Source organism: Musca domestica, unplaced genomic scaffold (genome assembly GCF_030504385.1).
Source record: "Musca domestica strain aabys unplaced genomic scaffold, Musca_domestica.polishedcontigs.V.1.1 1, whole genome shotgun sequence".
Classification (NCBI taxonomy): domain Eukaryota; kingdom Metazoa; phylum Arthropoda; class Insecta; order Diptera; family Muscidae; genus Musca; species Musca domestica.
The window spans coordinates 17,665,092-17,688,530 of NW_026712114.1; the positions used below are offsets into that span (position 1 = coordinate 17,665,092).

Consider the following 23,439-nt stretch of genomic DNA (forward strand, 5'->3'; position numbering starts at 1 on the left):
TTGTTTTGCATTAAAATGCAGCCAAACGACGACCGCACCACACAAAGGTGGAAGATGGAATCAGAAAGGACACATCACACAAAACGCCCTCGCATACGTATTTTGCCAGACAGCAGCTTGCCGATTAAGGGAAAAGGAAAGCAGTCAGAAACCTGGCTGGAACCCGCACCCACACCTACACATGTATCTACTTCATGTGCCGGAACTTTTTCCCCCCTATTTTATTTTTTTGTTCCTTGTTTATGCAGAATTACAAAGACCATCAAGGCAAAGGTACCAGAAATTGAAGAAGTGTTTATTTTTATTTTCTATTTTTTGTTGTTGATTTTCTTGTTGTTGCTTGCAAAAGTCTCCTCGGTTTTGTTCCTGCTTAGTCAGTCAGCTGATTGCAGTCAGTCAGTGAGTTAGTCGCTTAGCACTCACTGCCTTTCTATGGCATAGGAGGATGATAGAAGATAATCCCCTAAAGGGCATGTCAACACTACCGCACACACTCACACACCGAAACATACATTTGTAACGTTTGCAATTGCTCTGCATATTCCGCTCGCAGTCTGAAGGGGTCTATGCTTTGGCCGTTCAAACGTTAAGCAAAGTCAAAGTTATTGTTCGCTGTTGTGTGCAGTTCCATTCCTTTTCGGGCGGTATTTTTTTGGTTTACATTTCTTCTTTCTACGGTACATTCTTTGAGGCATCCCGGGAATTGTTAACGGAACAAGAAAACCAAGCTACAAATAAGTTGAAACCAAAAAATGGAAACAAATCGAAACAAGATGTATGCGCATACATGTGGAAGAGATGACTGCTAAATAAATGTTGCCACCAAAAAACTGGAGGGGGACACCGAAGAAATTTCCCTTTGAAATAAATACAAGAATTTGTAGTTGAAAATAAGAAGCAACAGATGTAGGTGTTAAAGAAGCGAGCGGATGACAGGGAAATGCTTTAATCTACTTTTCTAGAAAACAAGTAAAAAAAAGTTCGTTCATTAAAACATATTTTGACCTGTCATATGATTATTCAAAATGTACACCAGTAATAGGGGTAGGGGGTTCCGAAGGAAGGAGAGCCAACATCGTCCATTTCGAATCTGACTAAGTCTGATATGAATATTACAACATGAGAAATTTGACCCCTTAAAGGGGAGGGGTCTATACATAGAAGACCCTCCGCATGACCTTTTTTGCAGAAGACCTGGAGGTTTTCTATACACAGAATATCCTTTGGAGGGATTCTATGTACTGAAGATTCTTTGAAAGTCATCTACATACGAAGAATACCCTATGAAAGTCTTCATAGAAGACACCCTGGAGGTCTTCTACACACAGAAGACCCTCTGGAGGTTTTCTGTACCAGAAGACACTCCGAAGCTCTTTTATATACAAACAATCATTTTATACAAAAAAATATTTTGGAAGTCTTTAAAGGTACCTTTAAAGGTCTTCTATACACGAAAGGCGCTTTGGAGGCCTTTTATGCACAGAAAATACTCTGTAGCTCTCCTATGCAAAGAAGACCCTCTGGAAGTCTTCTGTACATAAAATACCCCTTGGAGGTTTTCTTTATATAGAAGACCCTATGGGGGTCTAGTGCACAGAAGATTCTCTGAAGTTCTTCTACAAATAGAAGAACACCTAAAGGTCCGTTATACACTCTTTGGAAGTCTGCTATACACAGACGATCCTCTGGAGGTCTTCCATACACAAAAGACCGTCGGGAAGTCTTATATACACAGAATACCCTCTGGAGGTCATCTGTACATAGAATACCCTCTGGAGATCTTCTGTAAATAGAAAACCCTCTGGAGGTCATCTGTACATAGAAGACCCTCTAAAGGTCTTCTGTACATAGAATACCCTCTGGAGGCCCTCTATACCCAAAATGTTCTATGGAGGTCTTCTATACATAGAAAACCCTCTGGAGGGCTTCCATATTTAAAAGAGATGCAGTTATTCTGTGCCCAAAAGATCCTTAAGAGGTCCTTTATACATAAAACCCTTTGAAGATCTTCTATACACAATAGTCAAATGGAAGACCCCCAAAAAGTCCTTTAAATATAGAATACCCTTTGGAGGTCTTCTCTATTCTGTGCATAGAAGGCCCTCAGGAGGTCTTCCGCAAATAGAAAACCCTCTGGAGTTCTTCTACAAATAGGCCTTCAATACATGAAAAAAACCTCCGCAAGTCTCTTAAAATATATAGTATACCATCTGAAGACCCTCTGTTTGCAAAGGGGAGAACTTATCAAATGAGAGGTCCAAATGCCTTATTTTTACCAAGTTGTTGGGAAATCTTCACACTTCTAGGAGGTACCTCTATATGGGGACCATACCTAAAATTCGGCCAATTACAATAGCAACTGCATAATATAAGGTGACCGGTATGTTTTTGCTCCAACTTTAAATCGACTTAGATTTTAACACTTATGAAGAATTCAATTATTATACCCAAAGGCCACTCCGACGAATATTCCGAGGTGTAGCAAATGGAGCTACATCCAGATCAAAAATGGACCTCATAATTTGATACATACGATCTAAGTAAAGGTGCATTTACCTTATATACACTTTCAGATAGGTTTGCCTTTCCCAAATTTGAAATCAACTTTCAGATCGAGTTATTCCATTTTTCTGTCTCAACCTTTCTGATTAGACCTCCCTCAAATTCAAAAAAGGAAAACTTTACTTAACGCAATGTTGCGGTGGCTTTGTGGAAATAAGTAATTCGCGGAAACACCATATTCGTGCGGATACGCACATATGTATGCCCACATACATGCATACACACACATATACCATATTCTCACATACAAAAAAAAACAACTCCGTTCATGGCACGCTTTTTGTTGTATGTTGATTGTAACACTTAATCAAAGCCGTCACCACCTTTGGCACTCACTCAGGGCAACATAGGCTCCAAAGGCCTAGAACTCAAAAAAAAAAAAAAGAAAAACACTTGACAACACTTCCAAAACAAGAATCAAAGCGCAAACATACATACATACACACACAAGCAAACAGGCAGGCAGGCAGACAGACAGACAGCCAACTAAACAAGCAGACACGCAAACATACAAACATGCAAAATAGGCACACTCTCTAATACACACACACACATTAATTTACATAGAGGAAAACTCTCACACCCATACATACACATGCATCATAACATCTTGTTTTATGGCAGCACGAAAAATATTATTGGCAGCCGGCATGTCGGAGAACATATATATATTTTGGGATTATTGAATTTGGTGTGTTGCCCGAAATAGAATTCACAATCAGGGCCAAGAGGGAATACAAAACCAAACGAAAAAGAAAACACACAACCGACCAAATCAAATCAAAGCATAGAAAATGAAATAAAAAAACCCGAAATGAAAACATAAAACAAGTTCTTCTTCAATTTCCATTCAAGGATATTCTATACTTTTTATCTTGCTCCCGGTCATTTGGGGGTGTTGGAATAGTTGTAATAGTTTTCTTTTCTTTTTTCTTTTTTTTTTGGGTTATGGTATTGGTGGACAAAAAATATGTGTTATGGGAAAATGCGGTTAAGAGAGGATGATGATGATGATGATGATGAAGTTGTTGGTGATGATGATGTAGCTACTAGTGATGATTTTCAGTTAGTGATGGGTATTGTGGACTCTTTTAGGTGGGTTGAGGGGGAGGGGGTTAGGTAGTGCTGAGGGGAGGTAGCTTCATACATACCGAATATTTTCCTGGCACATATATGGGCTGACTATGACTATTCGGCAGATGACCACCACGGCTGGAATTGCCTCGATGGCCGTGAAGCCGCTGCGTGGCAATGCCACTCACGCCACTGCCACTACCGCTACTCCCACTGCCGCCGGCAGGATTCATGGGACTGCGCTCAGCCCATGCTGCTTGTCTGGCATTTTCTAAAGCACTTAAAATATCTCCGAAGGGAGCCATTAACAATTCACAATAAACGGATGCTAGGCCCTCTAAATGACCACGTTGTCCATCCTAGAAGAAGAAAGAAAAATAAAACAGAAAAACACATAGAAGCAGAAGAAGAACAAGAAAAAGAGTAAGACGAGCAACAAAAGCCAAGTCGCAAAAAAAGCGCATAAACAGCACAGATATGGAGGAGAGTTAGAGACTGCAGCAACGATGTATATATAAACACACACTCGCATACACAGAGTTACACCAACACATGTCCATCCACTTGGAGTCTAGAGACTCCGCTATGGTCACCTTGTGTCTCTCCCTGGCCAGACATGTGTTGTTTGTGTGTTGTCACACACATACATGTGTATGTATGGATGTATATCTTTCCTATTCCTGCCTTCAGACATGGCAAAGTCCTAGCTCAGAGTGTCATTTTCAAGCATGTCGCAAGGATATTTTGTCAAAACGACAACAACAACAACAACATCGACAAGATTACTTGTAGGTATATGGTGGTATAGGTGATTGTTGTTGTTCTTGTTCGAATGCTTTGCTACATTTGTATGTGTTATGCTATGTCTGTTTAAGGAATCCCTTTAAATATGTGACGAATTTCAGATGCACAGAAAGAAAGTGTCCTTCAAAGGATAATGTTCGTCGGATATTATTTGTTGGACCTTGGAGATCTTCTGTATATAAAGAACACTCAGGAGATATTTTATACACAGAAGACCCCTTCAAAGTCTTTTCTACAGAAGGAGACCCCCTCGAAGTATTTTGAAGGCCTTGGAGATTCTCTGGAGATCTTCTGTATATAAAGGACACTCAGGAGATATTTTATACACAGAAGATCCTCTGAAGGTATTTTCTTCAAAAGAAGACCCTCTCGAAGTATTTTAAAGACCTTGGAGATTCTCTGGAGATCTTCTGTATATAAAGAACACTCAGGAGATATTTTATACACAGAAGACCCTCTGAAGGTATTTTCTTCAGAAGGAGACCCTCTCGAAGTATTTTCAAGGACTTGGAGTTTCTTTGGAGATCTTCTGTATATAAAGGACACTCAGGAGACATTTTATACACAGAAGACCCTCTGAAGGTCTTTTCTACAGAAGGAGACCCTCGATAAGTATTTTGGAGGTCTCCTATACTCAGGAGACCCTTTGAAAATGTTTTTTACACAGAAGACTCTAGGGTGGTCTTCTATTCAGAGGAGAATTCTACTATGAAATCAAGAGCTTTTTGAGGACTTCTACACATGGAAGACCCTCTGTCTACAGAAATCCTTCTGAAGATCTTCCATGCATCGAAGACCCTGTGGAGGTATTCTATACATCGAAGACCCCCTGTAGGCTTTCTATACAGGCCCTCTGGAGGCCTTCTGTACACACGAGACTTCTATCCACAGAAGAACCTCTGCAGTTCTTCTACACATAGAGGACCCTCTGGAAAACTTGTTTAAATAGAGGACCATCTCAAGATTTTCTATACGCAGAAGACCCTCAGGAGGTCTTTTATATATCCAAAGAACCTCTGGAGGTCTTCTCTTCACAGAAACCCTCTGGTCTTTTATATACACAGAAGACCCCTAGAGGTCTTAAATACACAGAAGACTTTGGAGCTCTTCTTTACACAGAAGACACCCTGGAGGTCTTCTATACACAAAAAACCCTCTAAAGATCTTTCCTACATCGAAGATCCTCTGGAGGTATTCCATACTCCAAAGACTCTTTGAAGGTCCTCTATACATAAAGGACGCTCTGAAGGTCTTTGGATAAAGACTTTCTAAAGCTCTGGATGTCTTGTATACATCGAAGATCCTCTAGAGATGTTCTACATAGAGAAGTCCATCTGGACGTCTTCTAAATACAGAAGACCCTTTGGAGGACTTCCGAGCATAGAAGCCTTTCTGGAGGTGCTCTATATAGTGAAGACTCCCTGGAAGTGTTCTATACAGAGAAGATTATCTGGGGATCTTCTGTACACAGAAGACCCCCTGGAGGTCTTCTATACACCGCAGACTTTCTGGGGGTTTTCTATACACAGAATAGCTCTTGAGGTCTTCTGTACACCGAAGACTCTTTAGAGGTCTTCTGTACAGCGAAGACTCTCTAGAGGTATTCGATACACCGAAGACCTCCTGGAACTTCTAGAGGGATTATATACATCGAAGACCCTCTGGTGGTCTTCCATACACAGAAGACTCTGTTGAGGTCTTCTGTAAACAAAAGACCCTCTGGAGGTCGTCCTTACACAGAATAGCCTCTTGGGGTCTTCTATACGCAGAAGACTCTCCGGTGGGTCAGAAATAAAAGACCCTCTGGAAATCTTCCATACTCAGAGACCCTCTGGAAGTCTTCTACAGACAGAAGACCCTCTGAGGTATTCTATATACAGAAGACCTTCTAAAGGTCTTCTATACACAGAACACTCTCTGGAGGTCTTCTATAAAAAGAAGACCTTCTTCCATATATAAATGACCCTTTAAAGGTCTTCCGTATACAGAAGGCATTCTGGAGTTCTTCCATATACAGAAGACCCTCTGTAGATCTTCCATAAATAAAAGACCCATTGGAGGCGTTCTATAGGCGGAAGATCCTCTAGAGGTCTTCAGTACAGGGAATACCCCCTGAACGTCTTCTATACAGAAAAGACCCTCTGACCGTACACAGAAGCCCTCTGTAGGTCTTCTATAGAGGTATGGAGGTATTTTTTACATATAAGTCTCGTTTGATGTCTTTTATACGTAAAAGACCCTATATAGGTCTTCTATAGTTAGAAGAATCCCTGGAGATATTTTATGTATGGAAAGTCCTCTGGAAGTCTTCTCAGTAGTCTTGAATCTTCTTCAACAAACAATATCCTCTTCCCCAAAATCCAATGTTTTTATTCTGTGTATCTAGAAATAATCCATAGACTCTAATATGGAGATGATATGAATGACTAAATGTTTGGTTAGATGAATGAATGAATCTCTGTGTAAGAGTGTGTGTGTATCTGCTTGAAAGGAATGATGGAACTGGGGGGAAAAAACTCTACGATGAATAAATGTAAACTGAAGCAAAACACCATTGCTCTATCCTCTTAACATTTAAAGATCACACAGAGAGTGGAGCAATGCAACGAGGTGCGGTGCAGTGTGGTGAAATGAGATGCAATGAGATGAAGGAAAGGTATGCAACACAGCAATGGAACTTAATGTGTCCCGGTTATTTGATGAGGAAAAATGACTTTTACCACCACACAGCGGCAACAACGACACAATGAATGTCAAGAAGATGAGATGGCGAAAAAGAAGCTAAAGCGTTGTCGTTGTCACCACAACTACTACTACTGTTACTACAGCGGAGTGATAGACAGAGGCTATGGCCACTCTAGGTATAACTCTACTGCTATAAATGTTTGTTGTAGAAATGAATGAATGGTGTGGATGGGTGTTGAGGTGAATTATATGATGACAAATAACAGTGTGTTGTGTATGTATGTATGTGGGATATAAATATTTATTAAATTAGTAAATACAAATCTATGTTGGGGATGTATATGAAAATTAATGCAAGTAAATAGGATAGTGGAAAATTCTAAATATAACATATTTTTGGAGGACCAATGGCCGGTATTTTGTTGAATTCTGATAGAAGACATGGCAGGCTGATCAAAAATAAAACCTTTATAGAAAAGTCGTGTAACTAGGCTCCATTAAAAAGGCCAGAAGACTAAAAATGCGTTTTACTATCGAATATCAAAGGTTTTCCAATAGAATACCTACTGTAGATCTTCTATACACAAAATACCCTCTATAGGTCTTACATACACAAGAGACCCCATGGAGGTCTTTAATAAATAAAGACATAGTTTTTCTTAAAAAAAATCTGTTTGTCTCATAGAATAAGCCGTAATTATGCTGTTATTACATAATACCTAATTATGGCTTCCAGTTAGAAGGGCCAAAAATGCTCGTCTTAAAAGAAAATAAGGGGTAATTTTCTTGAATTGGTTTTCAAGACTAACGTGTGTATGATTGTCGTGGATTTTCGGAAGTGGATTTTTCGAATTTTCAAAACTATTTTTCCAATAGTCCTTTCAATCGTGACTTTTAAATAATTTTACAGAACTCTATTTATAGCGTACTTGTTCAAGGACGTTAAGGTCCTTTTTAAAAATAATTCTTCAAGGACAATAGGAGCTAATTCGAATTATGTTATCAAAAACTCGTAAATTATTAAGGACTTTAGCGGACAGAATAATTGATCTTTTAAGGACATTGTTTTTAGGAATTAGAGCCACAAATGTGAAAATCGAAAAATGGAGGGTAATAATCTTGGATTTTTAAAGAATAAGCTATAATTGTCAATTTTTGAAATGGACTAAAGAAGTTTGAAAAAATATGTGTCAAAGGACCATAATATCCAGCATTTGTAATTTTCTTTTTTCTCATTTATGGAAACAATTTTTCAATGACTCTCAGATTCTTTGCAAGAATAGTTCTATAAAAACAAAAATATTTCTAGAAAAAAAATTAAAGGACTTTAAAATTGATAAATATTTCAACAGGAACAATCACAGATTTTTTTACAAATATTTGTTTTAAACCTATTTTTCTAATAACAATTCTTACGTCATTTTTTTTAGAAAAAGATTTTGAAGGAATTTTCAAAATTTTCAAGGACGTGCTTATTACAAAAGTAATTTAAAGACTTTAATTTTCTTTTCGAGAATGATTATTCAAAGCCAATACAAATTTTTTTAAATTAGTTCATCAAGGACTCGAATATTTTTAGGGACTGCCGATGACGGAATTGTGGATTTTTTAAAGGAAATTGTTTATAGGACTATTAGAGCCACAATCGCAAAATTTGAAGCATGTTTTTTGCAAAAAACAAAAAAAAACGAAGTCGAGGAGTTTCCAAAAAAAGAACTCTAAGAATTTTATAAAGAATATTCTTCATGGCCGTTGAGGCAATATTTGTATTTTGTTTTAAATATAATTTTTCAAGAGCTTTTAAATTTGCAAAGAAAATTTCCTCAGACAACCAGACTCTAATCGGGGATTAAACGGAAGAAGACTCTTTTAAAGCATTGCAAGACATTTTTAAGAAAACAATTCAGTGCGGTAGAAGAAAAAAGCGTGGATTTAAAAAATAAACTTTTCGTAAGGACTCGATAAACAATTTAGAGATGCTTATACCCTTGGCAATATGGCTACAAAGGGTATATAATTTAATATGGACAAAAATTGCCTCATCGAAATAAGGGGTTTAAACCCCAGGGCTCTTTGAACCAAATCCGTTTCAGGACATATGGAGTCGATCTAGCGATGTCTGTCTGGCTGGTGCATGGTACCTCCAAAGGAAGTATCCGATTTGGTACAAACTTGGTACATTGTAATATTATTATCAAACTTAGATCGAGTTTGGAGATGGGCAATATCGGTCCACTCCTTCTGACAACTCCGCCACAACAGGTCGAAATTTTCAAAAAAAAAAAATTATAACTCGCATAACATGCGAACGAAGTCCACGATTATCTTTAACTTTTGTTTTTTTGTTTTTTCTAACCATTGAGAGATCTGATGGAAATATGGCATTTGTCGGTCCATACTCTGGAATATTCTTTCCAGACCCATAATCGTGAATTTTTTCAAAACATTTTTCAAGGATCATCAGTAGTGGTTTATTATATTTTTATTTTCAAAACCATGGATGTTTTAGTATAGCTTTAAAACGCCCTTAAATGCGGATTTATTCAATATTATCTGGAGATCCTCAATCATGACTGGAAATCCTCTTAAGACATAGAATCGTAAATTATTTAATTTTCTTTTTAAAGAATTAAGAATATTAATCCAAAAACCAAGAGTTTTAAAATGACCTAAAATCGGGGATATTTTAACTCTTTTTATACGCTCACCATAGTATGGAGGGTATATTAAGTTTGTCATTCTGTTTTGGAACACCTCGAAATGTACAGTTCAGACCCTACTAAGTATATATATTCATGGTCAGCATAAAATTCTGGGTCGATTTAACGATGACCATCCGTCCGTCTATGGAAATCACTCTAGTTTCCGAAAAAGACCAAGGATTTTTGGTATTGAAAATAGGCTATATAGGTCCACGTGGGCTATGGGTCCCACACATATTCCGTATTTTGATAACCTTTTGATTCATATTTTTTGTATTTGGAATTCGTTATTGGTACTACAGTCTGCGACAGAAATTTGACCATGCGGGTCCACGTCTTCGTATAACCCCCATATATCGGTGCCCCCAACATTCGGTATTTTGATGATATTAGTGACATTATTTACCAGAATTGTTTAAAATTTCGTAATTCCAGTTCATAACGGGTACTACTTGTACCTGTGAGTGCCGCGAGAACTTGCCTATGCAAGTCCAGGTGTTCGTATTGACCCAATATAACGGAACGTCCTTATATTCGGTATTTTGATGATTTTAGCGACAATATTCACCAGAATTGTTTAAAATTTCATATTTGAATGTTGTAAGACATCGGACAGAATTCGCCTATGCAGGTCCACGTCTTAGGATAGACCCCAATATAACCAAAACTCCCAATATTTTATGATTTTATTTAATGATTTTTAACAGAATTTTCAACGTTTTTTTTTAATTTCCAAATTAAATATTGAGTTTTCAGCGTTTTTAGCTATTATTTGTGATCACTTATAGAGGCATGAATTATTGAATATTTTAAAATGGGCATAACTCTTTAAATATTGAGTTTTCGGCGTTTTTAGCTATTATTTGTGATCACTTATTAGAGGCATGTCCTTAATTTATAAATAATATTTGAAAAAAAAGTATTTTTGAGACTCGAAACATGTTTCTAAAAATAAATCAACTATCTTGAAATTTTTATAAATATCCTTAGAATAACTCTTAGATCGTATTAAAGAATATTTGTTCAATGGGCGAAATTGTAATATTTTTAAAAACATTTTTAAGGACTTCAAAATGTTTTGAAGAACAAATTTTTAATTTGGAACAAATCGCCGAGTTTTAAAAATATTTTTCAGGGACTCTAAGGTTTGTTGAAATAATATATCCCCAGGAAATTGAAGCCACAATCGTGGCTCATTTTTTTGGAAAGGAGAGTATTTTTCTAAGAACACAATTTCAAGGGGCCGCCATTGATATAACCTTTCCACTGTGCCTATATCCCCCCTGTCATCAGTTTCTAGGTTATCTAGTGCAACAACACCAACAATTGCAACAAAAACGACCAATGTGACTAACAATTCCAACTATGTCGGCATGGAAACTATGACCAAGGCTATGCTCGTCCGGCATATTATGGGCTCTATGCCTGTGTGTGTGTGTAGAATGTCACTATCATCCTCTGGAAAGGAACATGACAAATTCCCCAACAGCAGAAAAGGTAAGGAAATGAAGTAATGTCGTCGATGGTGGTCGTTTGAGCGGTCGGTAACTGTGTGTGAATGCGACTGTGTGTTAAGGATCCATGGAATAATAAAAGATGGATAGATGCACAGCAAGAACGACAACAACAACAACAATACTCCAGCTATGGAGCAACTATGGAAAAAGTGACAAGTGGTCAATGACACAGTTTCACTGATGTGGAATGCAAATTAGTTGATAGGGGGATTCTAAGGTTATACCTCAAGTTGTCGTAGCTTGGCTGCTCGACTCGGCTCGGTAATGATATAAGGAATGTGAGTGAGGGCGGGGGTGTGTTCGTGTGTGTGGTTAGTTGGTCGAAGTTAAATATGACCTGGCTAGGTGTAGCTATAACTAAATTACAGTTAAGATGATATACAAATGAGATGAGTTACAAACTTTGTCATGGAAAGGGGGATGTATGAGGGAGATGTTGCAAGGCTAATGTTTTAGTTTTCCTTTTGGTCCTGGTTTTGTTCATGTTTTTTTTTTTTCTCTCCCTCTCTCAGTTGGCATGTTTATGTTTGCCACAACTACAAATAGGTAAACAAATGATTAATTGATGACAAAGTGAATTTAGGTTGCTTGGTTTGTTTTGGCCAACCAAGCAACCAGTCAACCAAACTAACCACCTCCAGTCAGTTGATGGATTTGCTGTGGCTGCGGTTTCGGAAATGAGACCATTTGTTGTTCTTTTCTCCCAAGTTTTTCTTTAATTTTGAAAACTTTTCCGATTTGTGGGTATTCGAGATGAGTTTGGTTTTGGTTCGTCGTTTATCTACTCTTTTTTTTTGTGTTCAGTTTATTTGAAATATTCATCATAGGTCGGTCGGTTGTGTCATTTTGAGGTCGTTGATATTATCATTGCTCTAGTAATTTTTCTCATTTGACGGCCATAGTCATTAGGTTGCATTCCCATACATACACAGGGTGAGAGAGAGAATAACAAATGTTAATAAGGTTTTGAGGTTGATTTTTTGGTTTTGGATGTCAAACTATTTTTGGGGGCAATGAATGGAGTTTAAAGGATGCTGAGGTGGAAGATGGAAAAAAAATTAAAGGATTTTTTTTATTAAGGAAAAATTCAAAATCATAAAAGTTTATTCGATTTTAAGGATCAATAGCTAGATCCACGCAGGGTGAGTGCTCTGTGGGCCGAGCTTCCTCGAAATTATTACTTTTTAGGCATCTTCTGAGCATTTAACATTGAAAATTTAATTGTTGAAAGTTGGGCCTCCCTGAAAGGCTTTCGAAATTCATATGCCCTCACGAACTGAGGTGACTTTTCCTCGTAGAAGAAAATTTTCTTCGGGAAAATGGTAACTTCTATTTATGACAAATTGTTCTCAAGGACTTTCAATGAATATTTCATAAGGACTATCAGGCCATCAATCCTGTGTTCTAACAACTTTTTCAAGGACTACCTAGGCATTAATCAGTTGATTTTTAAGGATTGTATAATGAAGAATTAAAATTATTATATTAAGAAGTATTTTCTTAAGGACCTCTAGAGCTACAATTATGGATTTTTTTCCAGAAGGAGTTTTAAGAATATTTCTAAGGGTCATCCCAGTCTGATATATTCATTAGTGAAAATATTTTTTAAGGATAATAATGTATTTTAGGGAATATTTTTCGAAGAGTTTTTGACTTGTAATCACTAAGTTTTAAGTCTTCTTCCAGAATGATTTTTAAGAATGTTTTCATGCACCATTCAAGCCGCATAGAGGGATTTTTTTAAATATATATTTTTTCAGGACCAATTAAGTCTTTTACATGGATTTTTAAGGAACTATTTTCAAGGGCCCTCAAAGTCAATTATATTAGTTGTTTAAGAATATTTTTCAAGGACCTACCACAGTAAACTTTTCATAAATACTTATTTAAAGACTTAGGTAACAAACATGGATATTAAGAACTATTTTAAACGATTATATGATCCATGATTGTAGGTTTTTAAGAACTTATTTTCAGGGACTTCACATCAATAATCGTGGATATTTAGATTTTTTCTTTTGCTAGGACTATTAGATCAGCAAAAGTTGATTTAAAATATTAGTTTTTAAAGGACTACCGAAGCAACAACCCTGAATTTTTTACAATGATTTTTCATGTACTACAAGTTCCATTTCCATGGAATTTCCAGGATTTTTTCAAAGAATAGAATACCCTTTTTGCGTATTTTTACACGTTTAAATTTACGATTCGTTTTAGCAGTTCGTGTTAGGCCTTTTTAGTACTCAAAATGCACAATTAGCACTTTTCGAACAATTTTCGCATTTGGAGAATCAACACCAGAGACCTCAATATGAAATTGTGGGATTCGAGTTTCACCCAATAATAAATATAGTACCATTCTGTACTTTTCGCTCAATTACAACAACATTCATATTTTAATTCTAGATACTAACAGAGACCTCAATTTCACATGTCAGGATATCAGCCCTACTACTTCACCGAAAACCTTATATAGTACCATTTAGTACTTTTCGTACATATTTAGCACTCATTTCCAAACCTCCGCCAACTCTCAAGCATAGATACAATCACACATGAACAGCGACCCTTATACCAAATTTCAGATTTCAAGCACTACCTGGTTACGCAATACCAAATTGTACCAAATACACGGTGAGATAAAAAAAACTACAACAAAGTCAGACGCCATAATTTTTACATTTTTTTTTTTTAAATTTTATTGAATGAAAACAAAAAATGTCGGAAATAGCATCAATTTTTAGAATAATCTTAGAGTTGTTCGAATTGGTCACCTTTGGCACGAATTATGGCCTTCAAACGGCCAATGAACGCGTTACACGCTGCCCGAATGTTGCTCTGCGGTATTTTGGCACATTCCCAGCGAAGCGCTTGCTTGAGGTGATCGACACTTTGGTATTGTTTAGTGCCAACCTTGCTTTCCAAAATACTCCAGACACAATAATCCAACGGATTTTGGAGATTTTGGTGGCCCTTGTGCGCTTGATATAAAGATAGAAACCTCATTTTGTAATCATTCATGGGTGGTGCGTGCTGAGTGCGATGGTGCTGAGTCCTGTTAGAATGTCCAAGGTCTGCGGCCAAAATGTTTGCGTGCCCAAGGCTTTAATACACCCTCCAGAATATTTTCGCGATAATATTCGGCATTTATTCTGATGCCACGGTCGATTAATACGATCGGAGAGCGACCATCGACTGTTATCGCGGCCCACACCATCACCATGGCCGACGCTTGAGTCCTGGTGGCCAACCGAAGGTGCACATTTTCAACTGACCTCTTTGGCAAGTAAGCACGATCATTTTGTTTGTTTACAAACCGCTGGACAACGAATGTTTTCTCATCGCAGAAAACCAAATTCGGCAGTTCATCACATTCGGCCAAGCGAAGCAACTCTTAAACTTCTTTGAGTGTATTTTCTTTATGTTTCGGTGTAAGTGCTTGCATTTTTGGAGTTTCAATGGCTTTACCCCGAGCTCATTTTTCAATATTTGCCGAATGGAATATTGCGATATGTCTACCTCACGAGCCATTTTTCGGCCACTGCGACTCGGATTTCGATCAAGTCACTTCTTTACTTTTCGAACCATTTCTGCTGATGTAGCTGTTTTCTTCCGTCCACTTCCTTGGTTGAAGTTTTTTATACCTTCCAACATACATAGTATGGAGGGTATATTAAGTTCGTCATTCCGTTTGTAACTCATCGAAACAATCATTTTAGACCCAACAAAGTATATTTATATTCTTGATCAGCGTAAAATTCTAAGACGATTTAGATCTGTCCGCCCGTCTGTTCGTCCGTCCGTATGTTGTAATCACGCTACAGTCTAAACGAAATAAGATAGGAAGCTAAAATTTTGCACAGATCTCTCTTTTGTCTGCAGGCAGGTCCAGTTCGAAGATGGGCTATATCGGTCCACGATATCGTATAGCCCCCATATTACGGTACCCCGATAATCGGTATTTTGATGATGTTAGCCACATGTTTTCAATGGAATTGTCTGAAAATCCACATAAATAGTTCCTTGTGGGTACTTTATACCTCGGCAGAGAATTATCTATATAGGTATCCCGGTATTGGACATTTTGAGGATTTTAGCCACATTTTTCAATGGAATTGTCTGAAATTCCACAAAAGGAGTCCCTTGTGAGCATTTTACCCCCTCAAAAAGAATTGTTTATATAGGTCCACGATATCGTATATACGCCATATAACTGTATCACCCGATATTCGGTATTTTGATGATGTTAGCCCCATTTTTCAATGGAATTGTCTTAAAATCCACACAAGTAGATCCTTGTGATTACTTTACCCCCTGAGAGAGAATTGTCTATACAGGTCCACCATATTTTCAGTATATTCGGTATTTTGATGATTTTACCCACATTTTTCATCGGAATTGTCTGAAAATCCACACAAGGAGTTCCTTGTGGGTACTATATACCCATATAACGGTACCCCGCGATATTCGGTATTCTGATGATTTTAGCCACATTTTCTTATCGTTTTGTCTGAAAATCCACACACGGAGTTCTTTGTGACCACTTTACCACCTGAAACTTAATTGTCTATATAGGTACACAATATCGTATATCCCCCCATATATCAGCACCTTCTTATTTTAGATATTTTAAAGATTTTAAATGAATTTTATTTTTTTTAAATTATCTAATTCGTTCCAAATGGTGGAGGGTATTTAAACTTCGGCCCGGCCGAACTTATTGTTTTTTTACTTGTTTTACCTCATTTGGTACTAGATATCTTATAGAGCTCAAAAATACCTCTGCCAAATTTTATCGAGAACAGCTAAGATTTGGATGTAGCTCCCATATATATCCTTAAGCCGATTTAAGATTTATTGTGCAAATAATAGGTAATATCAGCCCAAATGGTCTGTTTGGATGGACAATGGACTTTTCTGTACTGGTTTTATGTTGGAGGACTATCAAAACTAGATTCCCCTATTTTTTTTTTAAATTTTTTTCTAGAACTATCAGAGCCAAAAACTTTATGCTTTTATATTCCAAGAGTCAAGCATCATTTCAATATTTTATATGCGGAAATCTATCTTTGCTTAGCTATCAAAATATTTTTTTTTTTTCGGCCACATGTCCACCAGTTAAGCCAATTAGGTTTTATTCCGCTCATTATTATTTCGAGATTATTGTAGGCGGTGGTTAGATCGATGATAGAATTTTAAAAAATGTCAAAGGAGTCGTCATCATCATACCATCCATTATTCCATCCATCGAACCCAACCGCATTACTTCAATTATTTTTATTTTGTTGTGGGAGTTCAGCGTCATCATCATCATCCGCATTTTTATGTTCGATGGGAGTGTGGGTGTGTTTATGACATTATGTGACATTGTTGTCTTTATCCGCTAAGCTAATTTGCTCAATTAGAGATCCAAAGCTGAAAGTTACATGACCTTTTTAACCCAAACAAAGGCTGGGGAGGCCACAGAGAAGCCATTCATTCGAACCGAACCAGTTGAAGAAGATGAGGTCTTTTGATTTATTTAAAAAACATATTTACTGTCGCGCGGCTAATGCTTACCCCCCAATCTCACCCCTTTCCTAAGTCCTTTGTATTTGGTGTTGCGGATGTGTGTGTGTGTGTTATGTTTAGCGGAGTGTGTGCCTGCGTGCGTGTCTGCTGGGGACGACGTTTGGTTTTTTTCCTTCTCAATGCAGATAGAAATCTGCGGTTACGCGTATGTTTACGCTTCAAATGACGTTTTACGGGGAGATTTTATTCCTTTTACTAGATAGAGGGGGATGGAGGGCGAGTATGAACTCGAAAAAAAAACCCTGCCATTGTTGTTGTGTTCTTTGGGCTTGACAATGAGCTGAGCAACAGTAATGTTAGTAGTGCTCTTGACGCATTGGTTGGCGGTTGGACATTCGTTCGATGGGTGCTCGTGGAAGAAGGCGGAGGGGGGCTTACAAAAAAACCACTGATTTGTTAATAATCCTTTTATGCCTTACAATAGAGCTCGTTAACGTAATGAGTTTAACATAATGTGGCGCTTGTGGGCATATAAAGCCAACAGCAACAACGCCACCAACAACAGTTGGAACCCTCAACAAAACATGAGCTAAATAAATAATAACAAATCCCAGCAACAACAACAACAACTAAATATGATTTCCATACTTCACAAAAAAAAGCTCTGGATGAGTGATTGACTGGTCCTGGTAGCATATTAAAAAATTTTCGCATAACGTATCCTTCCAACCAATCCCAATAGCATTCAAGCATAACTTTACATTGGCAAAACTGATGAACATTCTAATCTCGTTTTACTGAGTGGAGCTCTGGGGAAGCAGAGGCAGGCTAATCTATTAAAGGCCATATTTTAATAATTTCCATGCAAACTTTTATTTTCCATCAAATGAGAAAACAAAGTTTAATGATTGGCTCTCGGCTGGTTCATTATTCCCCATGCCCATGTCCCAACCCGTACCAGACAGATCTCAACTTCCTGATTTCCATTCCATTTGGTTTTCTTGATTTGAAGTTTTTAAATTGAATTAAGTGAATATTTCCATAAATTTTGTTGTGATAATAAATGAATTGCCCTTCACGAGGCCGGGACGATGGGGAGGAGTTAAGGCAAAGGAAACAAATCAATGTCAATTACGAATTTCATTTGCCGGGAATATTAATGAACTACCATGGCAGATGAACCGCTGCTGATAATGGATAAATGGAGATGAAGAAATATGCCTAGGATTTCATTTTGCAAGCTTGAATAGATACCTCCTCCAGCACCCTTTAATATTTATTTCCCCAAAATGATAAATCTATAAAGTGGGCGATGTACAGGGGGAAGGGGTTTATTATTATTTAGGGGAATAGGCAATTTTAATTTTTTTCCTACGATTTTTTTCCATTTTACCATCATCATCCATCTATGTTTGCCCACTTTGCTATTCATTTATACATTATCTTTTGTCTTTGCTGGCCATCCAGCAGCAGCGGAATACAGGACTAAACGTTTTTGTTTGTAATTGACAAGCAGCAACCAGCTACTCTACTCTGGCAAATATTTGCCAAAACTTTGAATTTTGTCAAATATATATATTTTTTTGCCGAAGAAAATTGTTAAAAATTAACATAACGCGGTATAATGAAGTATGTCAAGAGGATAGAAGCAGGGGAATAATTTGAAGGGTAAAACATATAATTATGGGACACTTTTTGTTAGGTCTGCCTTGCAAAAATGAGCCAGTTCGTGAGGACAATTCTTTATAGAAAAAATGAAAAAGATATCTGCTAAAGGCCTATTTTAATTGAACTACTAAAACGGAGAGATGGGGGGCGATAGCACTGAAAATCTCCTCGGTAATTGCATTGTACTTATACAACTTAAATTTTAGGATAGATAGGATCCAAGAGAAATAGGACCGGGGCACTTTGTTTTAAATTTCAGAAATACTCTTAAAAAATCCACTTTTCTGACTTGAATGGCATCTGAAAAATACTCTGTAAAATTGGGAAATATTATTAACAAAAATAATGGAAAATACTAATAAATACAAATCTGCATACATACTTTGCTGGTCTTTGAAAAATCTATTTTGGCTTGTCTTAAAAAAAATATTCATCAACGAAATCTATTTGGGATAGGCAGACTTGAAGGATCCTGAAAAAATGCTCTTGAAAATCTACTTTTATACCCCTTGAAAAATATTATCCTATTAAAAAATAGACCTTTAAGTTGGATAATCCTTGAAAAAAATTCTCAAAAACACAAACTTAGAATAAAACTCCTGGAAAGAAATATATTTTAACATATCCCCTTGGGATAGTCCATAGAAAAATCCACACATGCTGGTTGATTTAAAAAAAAAAACTTTCAAAAAAATAAAAAATATCCTTGGAGAATTGGTTGTCCTTGAAAACCCTTACAAAAAGCTTTTAATATAGTTCATAGTTCTTAAAAGATCCCAAACAGATTTAATAATTTTTGAAACAAAAAAATAGCCTGAAGAATAAATTCTATATTCACATAAGATCTCTGGTTGAGAGACATACCAAGGTTGAAAACAATCGCTGATTTCTTTCCCAATCTAAGAAATATACTTTTATTGATATCTATCATCTGCACACCAAATCTTGTGTTGGAAAAAGTATTGGGATGTGTGAAACTTAGAACTTTTTTCTATTCAAATTGTTGACCCCTTTGTGGAGAAGGTAGCGGAAGGAGTGAGCCGATGTATATAATCTTCCCAGCAAATTAAGTGTTAGTAGAAATATTGGGATGTGTGGAATTGGAAGAAGATCGTGCGGTTATTTTGCTTTTAATGACCGTTTTGTTACTAAAAAAATTTGACCCCTTTGTGGGGGAGGTCCCAGAAGGAGTAAACCTCCACATCCTGTGTTAGTAGAAATATTTGAATGTGCGAAGGGTGGTCAGTTCTATCCGTTGTTCATAACAGATTTTGCTGTGATAGAAAAAAAAATTGAGATGTGCGAACTTTTAAGACAGTCGGAATCTTATTTCACATTTTATTAGAGTTACAGTTATTTATTACTTGAAAGAGTGGGCTGATATTATCCATTCTCGCACCTTACCTGGCATTGACAAAAATATTGTGCTTTTCCAAGATTTCATATAATCGAAATCGTCCTTTCTCTTTCTATGAGGTAAATTATTTTCGTTGAAAATTCCGACCTTTTATGGGGGAGGTACCAAAACGAATGAAACGATATTGTTCATCTCCAAACTCAATCTAAGTTTGGTAATAATATTACGATGCACCAAGTTTGGACCGAATCGGATACTTCCTTTGAGTTTGAGCCAGACAGACAGATGAACAGACGGACACCCCTAGGTCGACTCCAAATGTCCTGAAACACATTAGGTCAAAGAGACCTAGGGTCTAAAGTCATTATTTCGTTGAGCTAATTTTTGCCGTATCAAAGATATCATTCTGTGGCCACAGGGCTGAGGGTATAAAATTCCAAGTTAAGGTGTGTAAGGTCCTTAAAAAATTATTTTTCAAAATCTTTAAAACTAAAAAAAAAATAAAACTTTCAAACTATTTTTGAGAAATGCACTTTGAAGGCACTTTGTAAGGCCCTTAAAAATTTATTTCAAAAATCCACGATAAGACTTGTGAAACGCTTTTTAAAACCACGTTTAAGTTTTAAAGGTCCATAAAAAAAATAATTTTTAAAAAATCCACGTTGAAGGTATTTGCGGTCCTTGAACATAAAAAAAGAAGTTAATGACATCATTGCAATTGTATTTTTTAAAAATACGTCGGGAAGCGTGCATAAGCCATTAAAATTGTTTAAAATCTAGAAAATATCCCTAATAAATAAATGTCATATGTTTGGAAAGATCTTAAAAATGTCCTATAAAAAATCAAGTTCAAGGCTTGACAGGTCTCTAAACAGTATTTTTTCAAAGACTACTTAAATGCTTTACAGGTCTTTGAGAAACGTTATTCAAAAATCGAAGTGGAAGACCGGAAAAGTCCTTAAAAACACTTTTAAAAAGTCTACCCAAGTTAGAGGCATTAAAATTTCTTTAATATAAGAAGGAAAGCCATATAAATTTATGTGGACAAAAATCAATATTAAAAACATAAAAGGTTAATGGTCCTTTACTTTGAAAACGCAACTATTGATTTTAAAAAATCCACGCTGAATGCTTGAAGGATCATCTTAAAAATCCACGTTGAAGGTTTGTTGGGTCCTTGAAAATTTAATTTATTTTAAAATTTAAGATTCAAGTCCACGTCAAAATATTGAAAGGTCTTTACATTTAATTTTTTTAGAAATAACAAATCAACTTAAAGGATTGAGAGGTCCTTCAAAATACTAAAATCCCTAAAGAGAATGCTTGAAAGTCCTTGAAAAAATATTGTAAAAAAATCACATTGAATCACTAAAATATCTTTAAAATTATTTAAAAATACAATAAAATTTTGGTGGATTCAAATGTCCTTGAAAACGTAATCCTTAAAATGTTAAACCTTAACAAATATTAAAAACTCCACATGAAGCCTTGATAGATTTTCAAAAATTATTTTAAAAAAATCAGTGGTTATCGCTTTAAATACCCTTAAAAAATATCAACGTTAATGGCTTGAAATGTCCCTGAAAGTTGAAAAACTCGCAATAAAAAAATTAAAAATGTTTTAGATATTTTTAAAAATGCCACCATAAAAAGTAAAATGATCCTGTAAAAATCTAGGTTTATGATCTAGAAAAATATGAAGAAAAACATGTGGTCAAAAACATGTGTGTTGACAAATCCGAGTTTAAAACTGGAGATTTCCTTTTTAAAGAGGGCCCACTTTATAGACTTGTTAGGTATTTGAGAAATATGTCTGAAAAGTCCGGGATTATGGCTGGAATTTTCCTTAAACATATATATTTTAAAACATTGAAAAGGATTTTCAAAAGCATACTTTTATGGAACGGGAAGTCAGTCCTTGAAAGCCTTGAAAAGTTCCTTTTTTTTGAAAAATCCACATAAGCATCATAAAAATCTATTTCAAAGCATCCATGTAGTCCAGAAATTGTAATAATTTTGAAATTGTCCTCTCATCTCAACCAGAATCAATCCCCCTTTCCTTCCTGATATCTTTATGTGGAACTCCGTTCTTCAACATCTGTAAAAAATCGCCAGTTCGTGCTACAGCTTAACCTCACACATGCCTTAATTCAGCCATTCGTTCTTGCATTGAGCCATTCAAACATTTAACCACTATGTCAAAAAGACATCAACTTCAAATCAAATGTGGAAACAACAACTGTTAACGGCAACTGAGAGAGAGAGAAACAGAGACGACGAAAGGGGGGGAGAGTGTAAGGATTCCGCATTTGATCCTTTTGTTTGCATACATAATAAATCTTGGTCTGCTTATCTGATTTGCTGAACAAAGATTTTTTTGTTTGGTGTTGGTGTTGTTGTTGTTGTTGTGAACGCAAAGCCAATTTATGCCGCAGTTAAATACCAACCCCCCTCTTTTCCAGCTTTTTCAAATATCCTCATGGTGGCAAGGATAGTTGTATGCCGCACATTTTTTTTAACAAAAAGATTACATTAATAAAAAATAACAGCACGACAAGAGGAAAACTATGTGAAAAAAAACACACAACTGCTTATGTAAAGCAAATAGTAGAAACATATAACCCCCTGCTCTTCCTCTCATGCAGCAAACATTAACAATTTTATTCTAAAACCCCACAGCAAAAGAATGAAAATCTGAGATTGGAAATAAAGAAATGTTGGAAAAATTCTGAAATATAGCGCCATCCATGGGCATAGAACCCACAAAAAAAGGCCAAAGAACATTCCATGGTCCTCTTTATATTTATGGCATAGTGGCCGTTAGCGAGACCAGGGCACTACCACCACCATCGACATCGACGCCATCAGGATCTCATCAACCTCAACATCAGTGGTGGTAGCATGTCATAGCCGTGCAAATAACAAATGGACTGACTGCGTGAATGTTAATATGCTTAAAAGCATTGGACATCCATCAACAGCGAAGGGGGGAGGGGGAGAGAGGGAGAAAGAAGAAAAAAACGCGCACACACAGCATAAAAAGGAACAAATGCCAAGAATTACGAAACATACCTTCGAACAAACAATCAAACAGACCAACAAACAAATGCATCACACGGTCGGTCATACATCATCAAACCCACACGCAGCTCATACATACGCACACACTCATCACATTTGTCCAAAGCGACTACATATGAATGTGAAAAGGACATGCGAGTGATTATAAGCCAAAAAGGACACAGGATATGTTGCCGAAGCATGAGGATGGGGGGAGAGGTTGCAAAAGGAAAAACATCCTCCCAGTAACATTTGCTTTACTCAAATCCGATGAATAAACATATCCGCACGAGCGAAAATAGTCAGCGGCCTGGTAATTTTCTTCTTATTCATATACACGTCGTTTCTCTGTATTTCATACACGCACACACATACACCGAAAAGAAGGTACTGCCCGTGATTAGAATGTTCGCCGCGTCGCACAGCCATTGGAAATTTGGGGTTGAGCAAAAAGCAGACCCCGACGCCTATTGACTGCAAAATGTTTGTTTGACTATAG

General features: G+C 36.7%; 1 protein-coding gene across 1 annotated transcript in view; it reads right to left on the reverse strand.

The window, feature by feature from the left end:
• Positions 1-23,439, reverse strand: part of LOC101890091 (uncharacterized) — a 303,416-nt gene that overhangs the window by 106,872 nt on the left and 173,105 nt on the right. Inside the window, exon 3 of the mRNA XM_059119882.1 lies at positions 3,714-3,995. Coding sequence (XP_058975865.1) covers positions 3,714-3,995 — 282 coding nt within the window. The remainder of the gene's footprint in view (positions 1-3,713; positions 3,996-23,439) is intronic.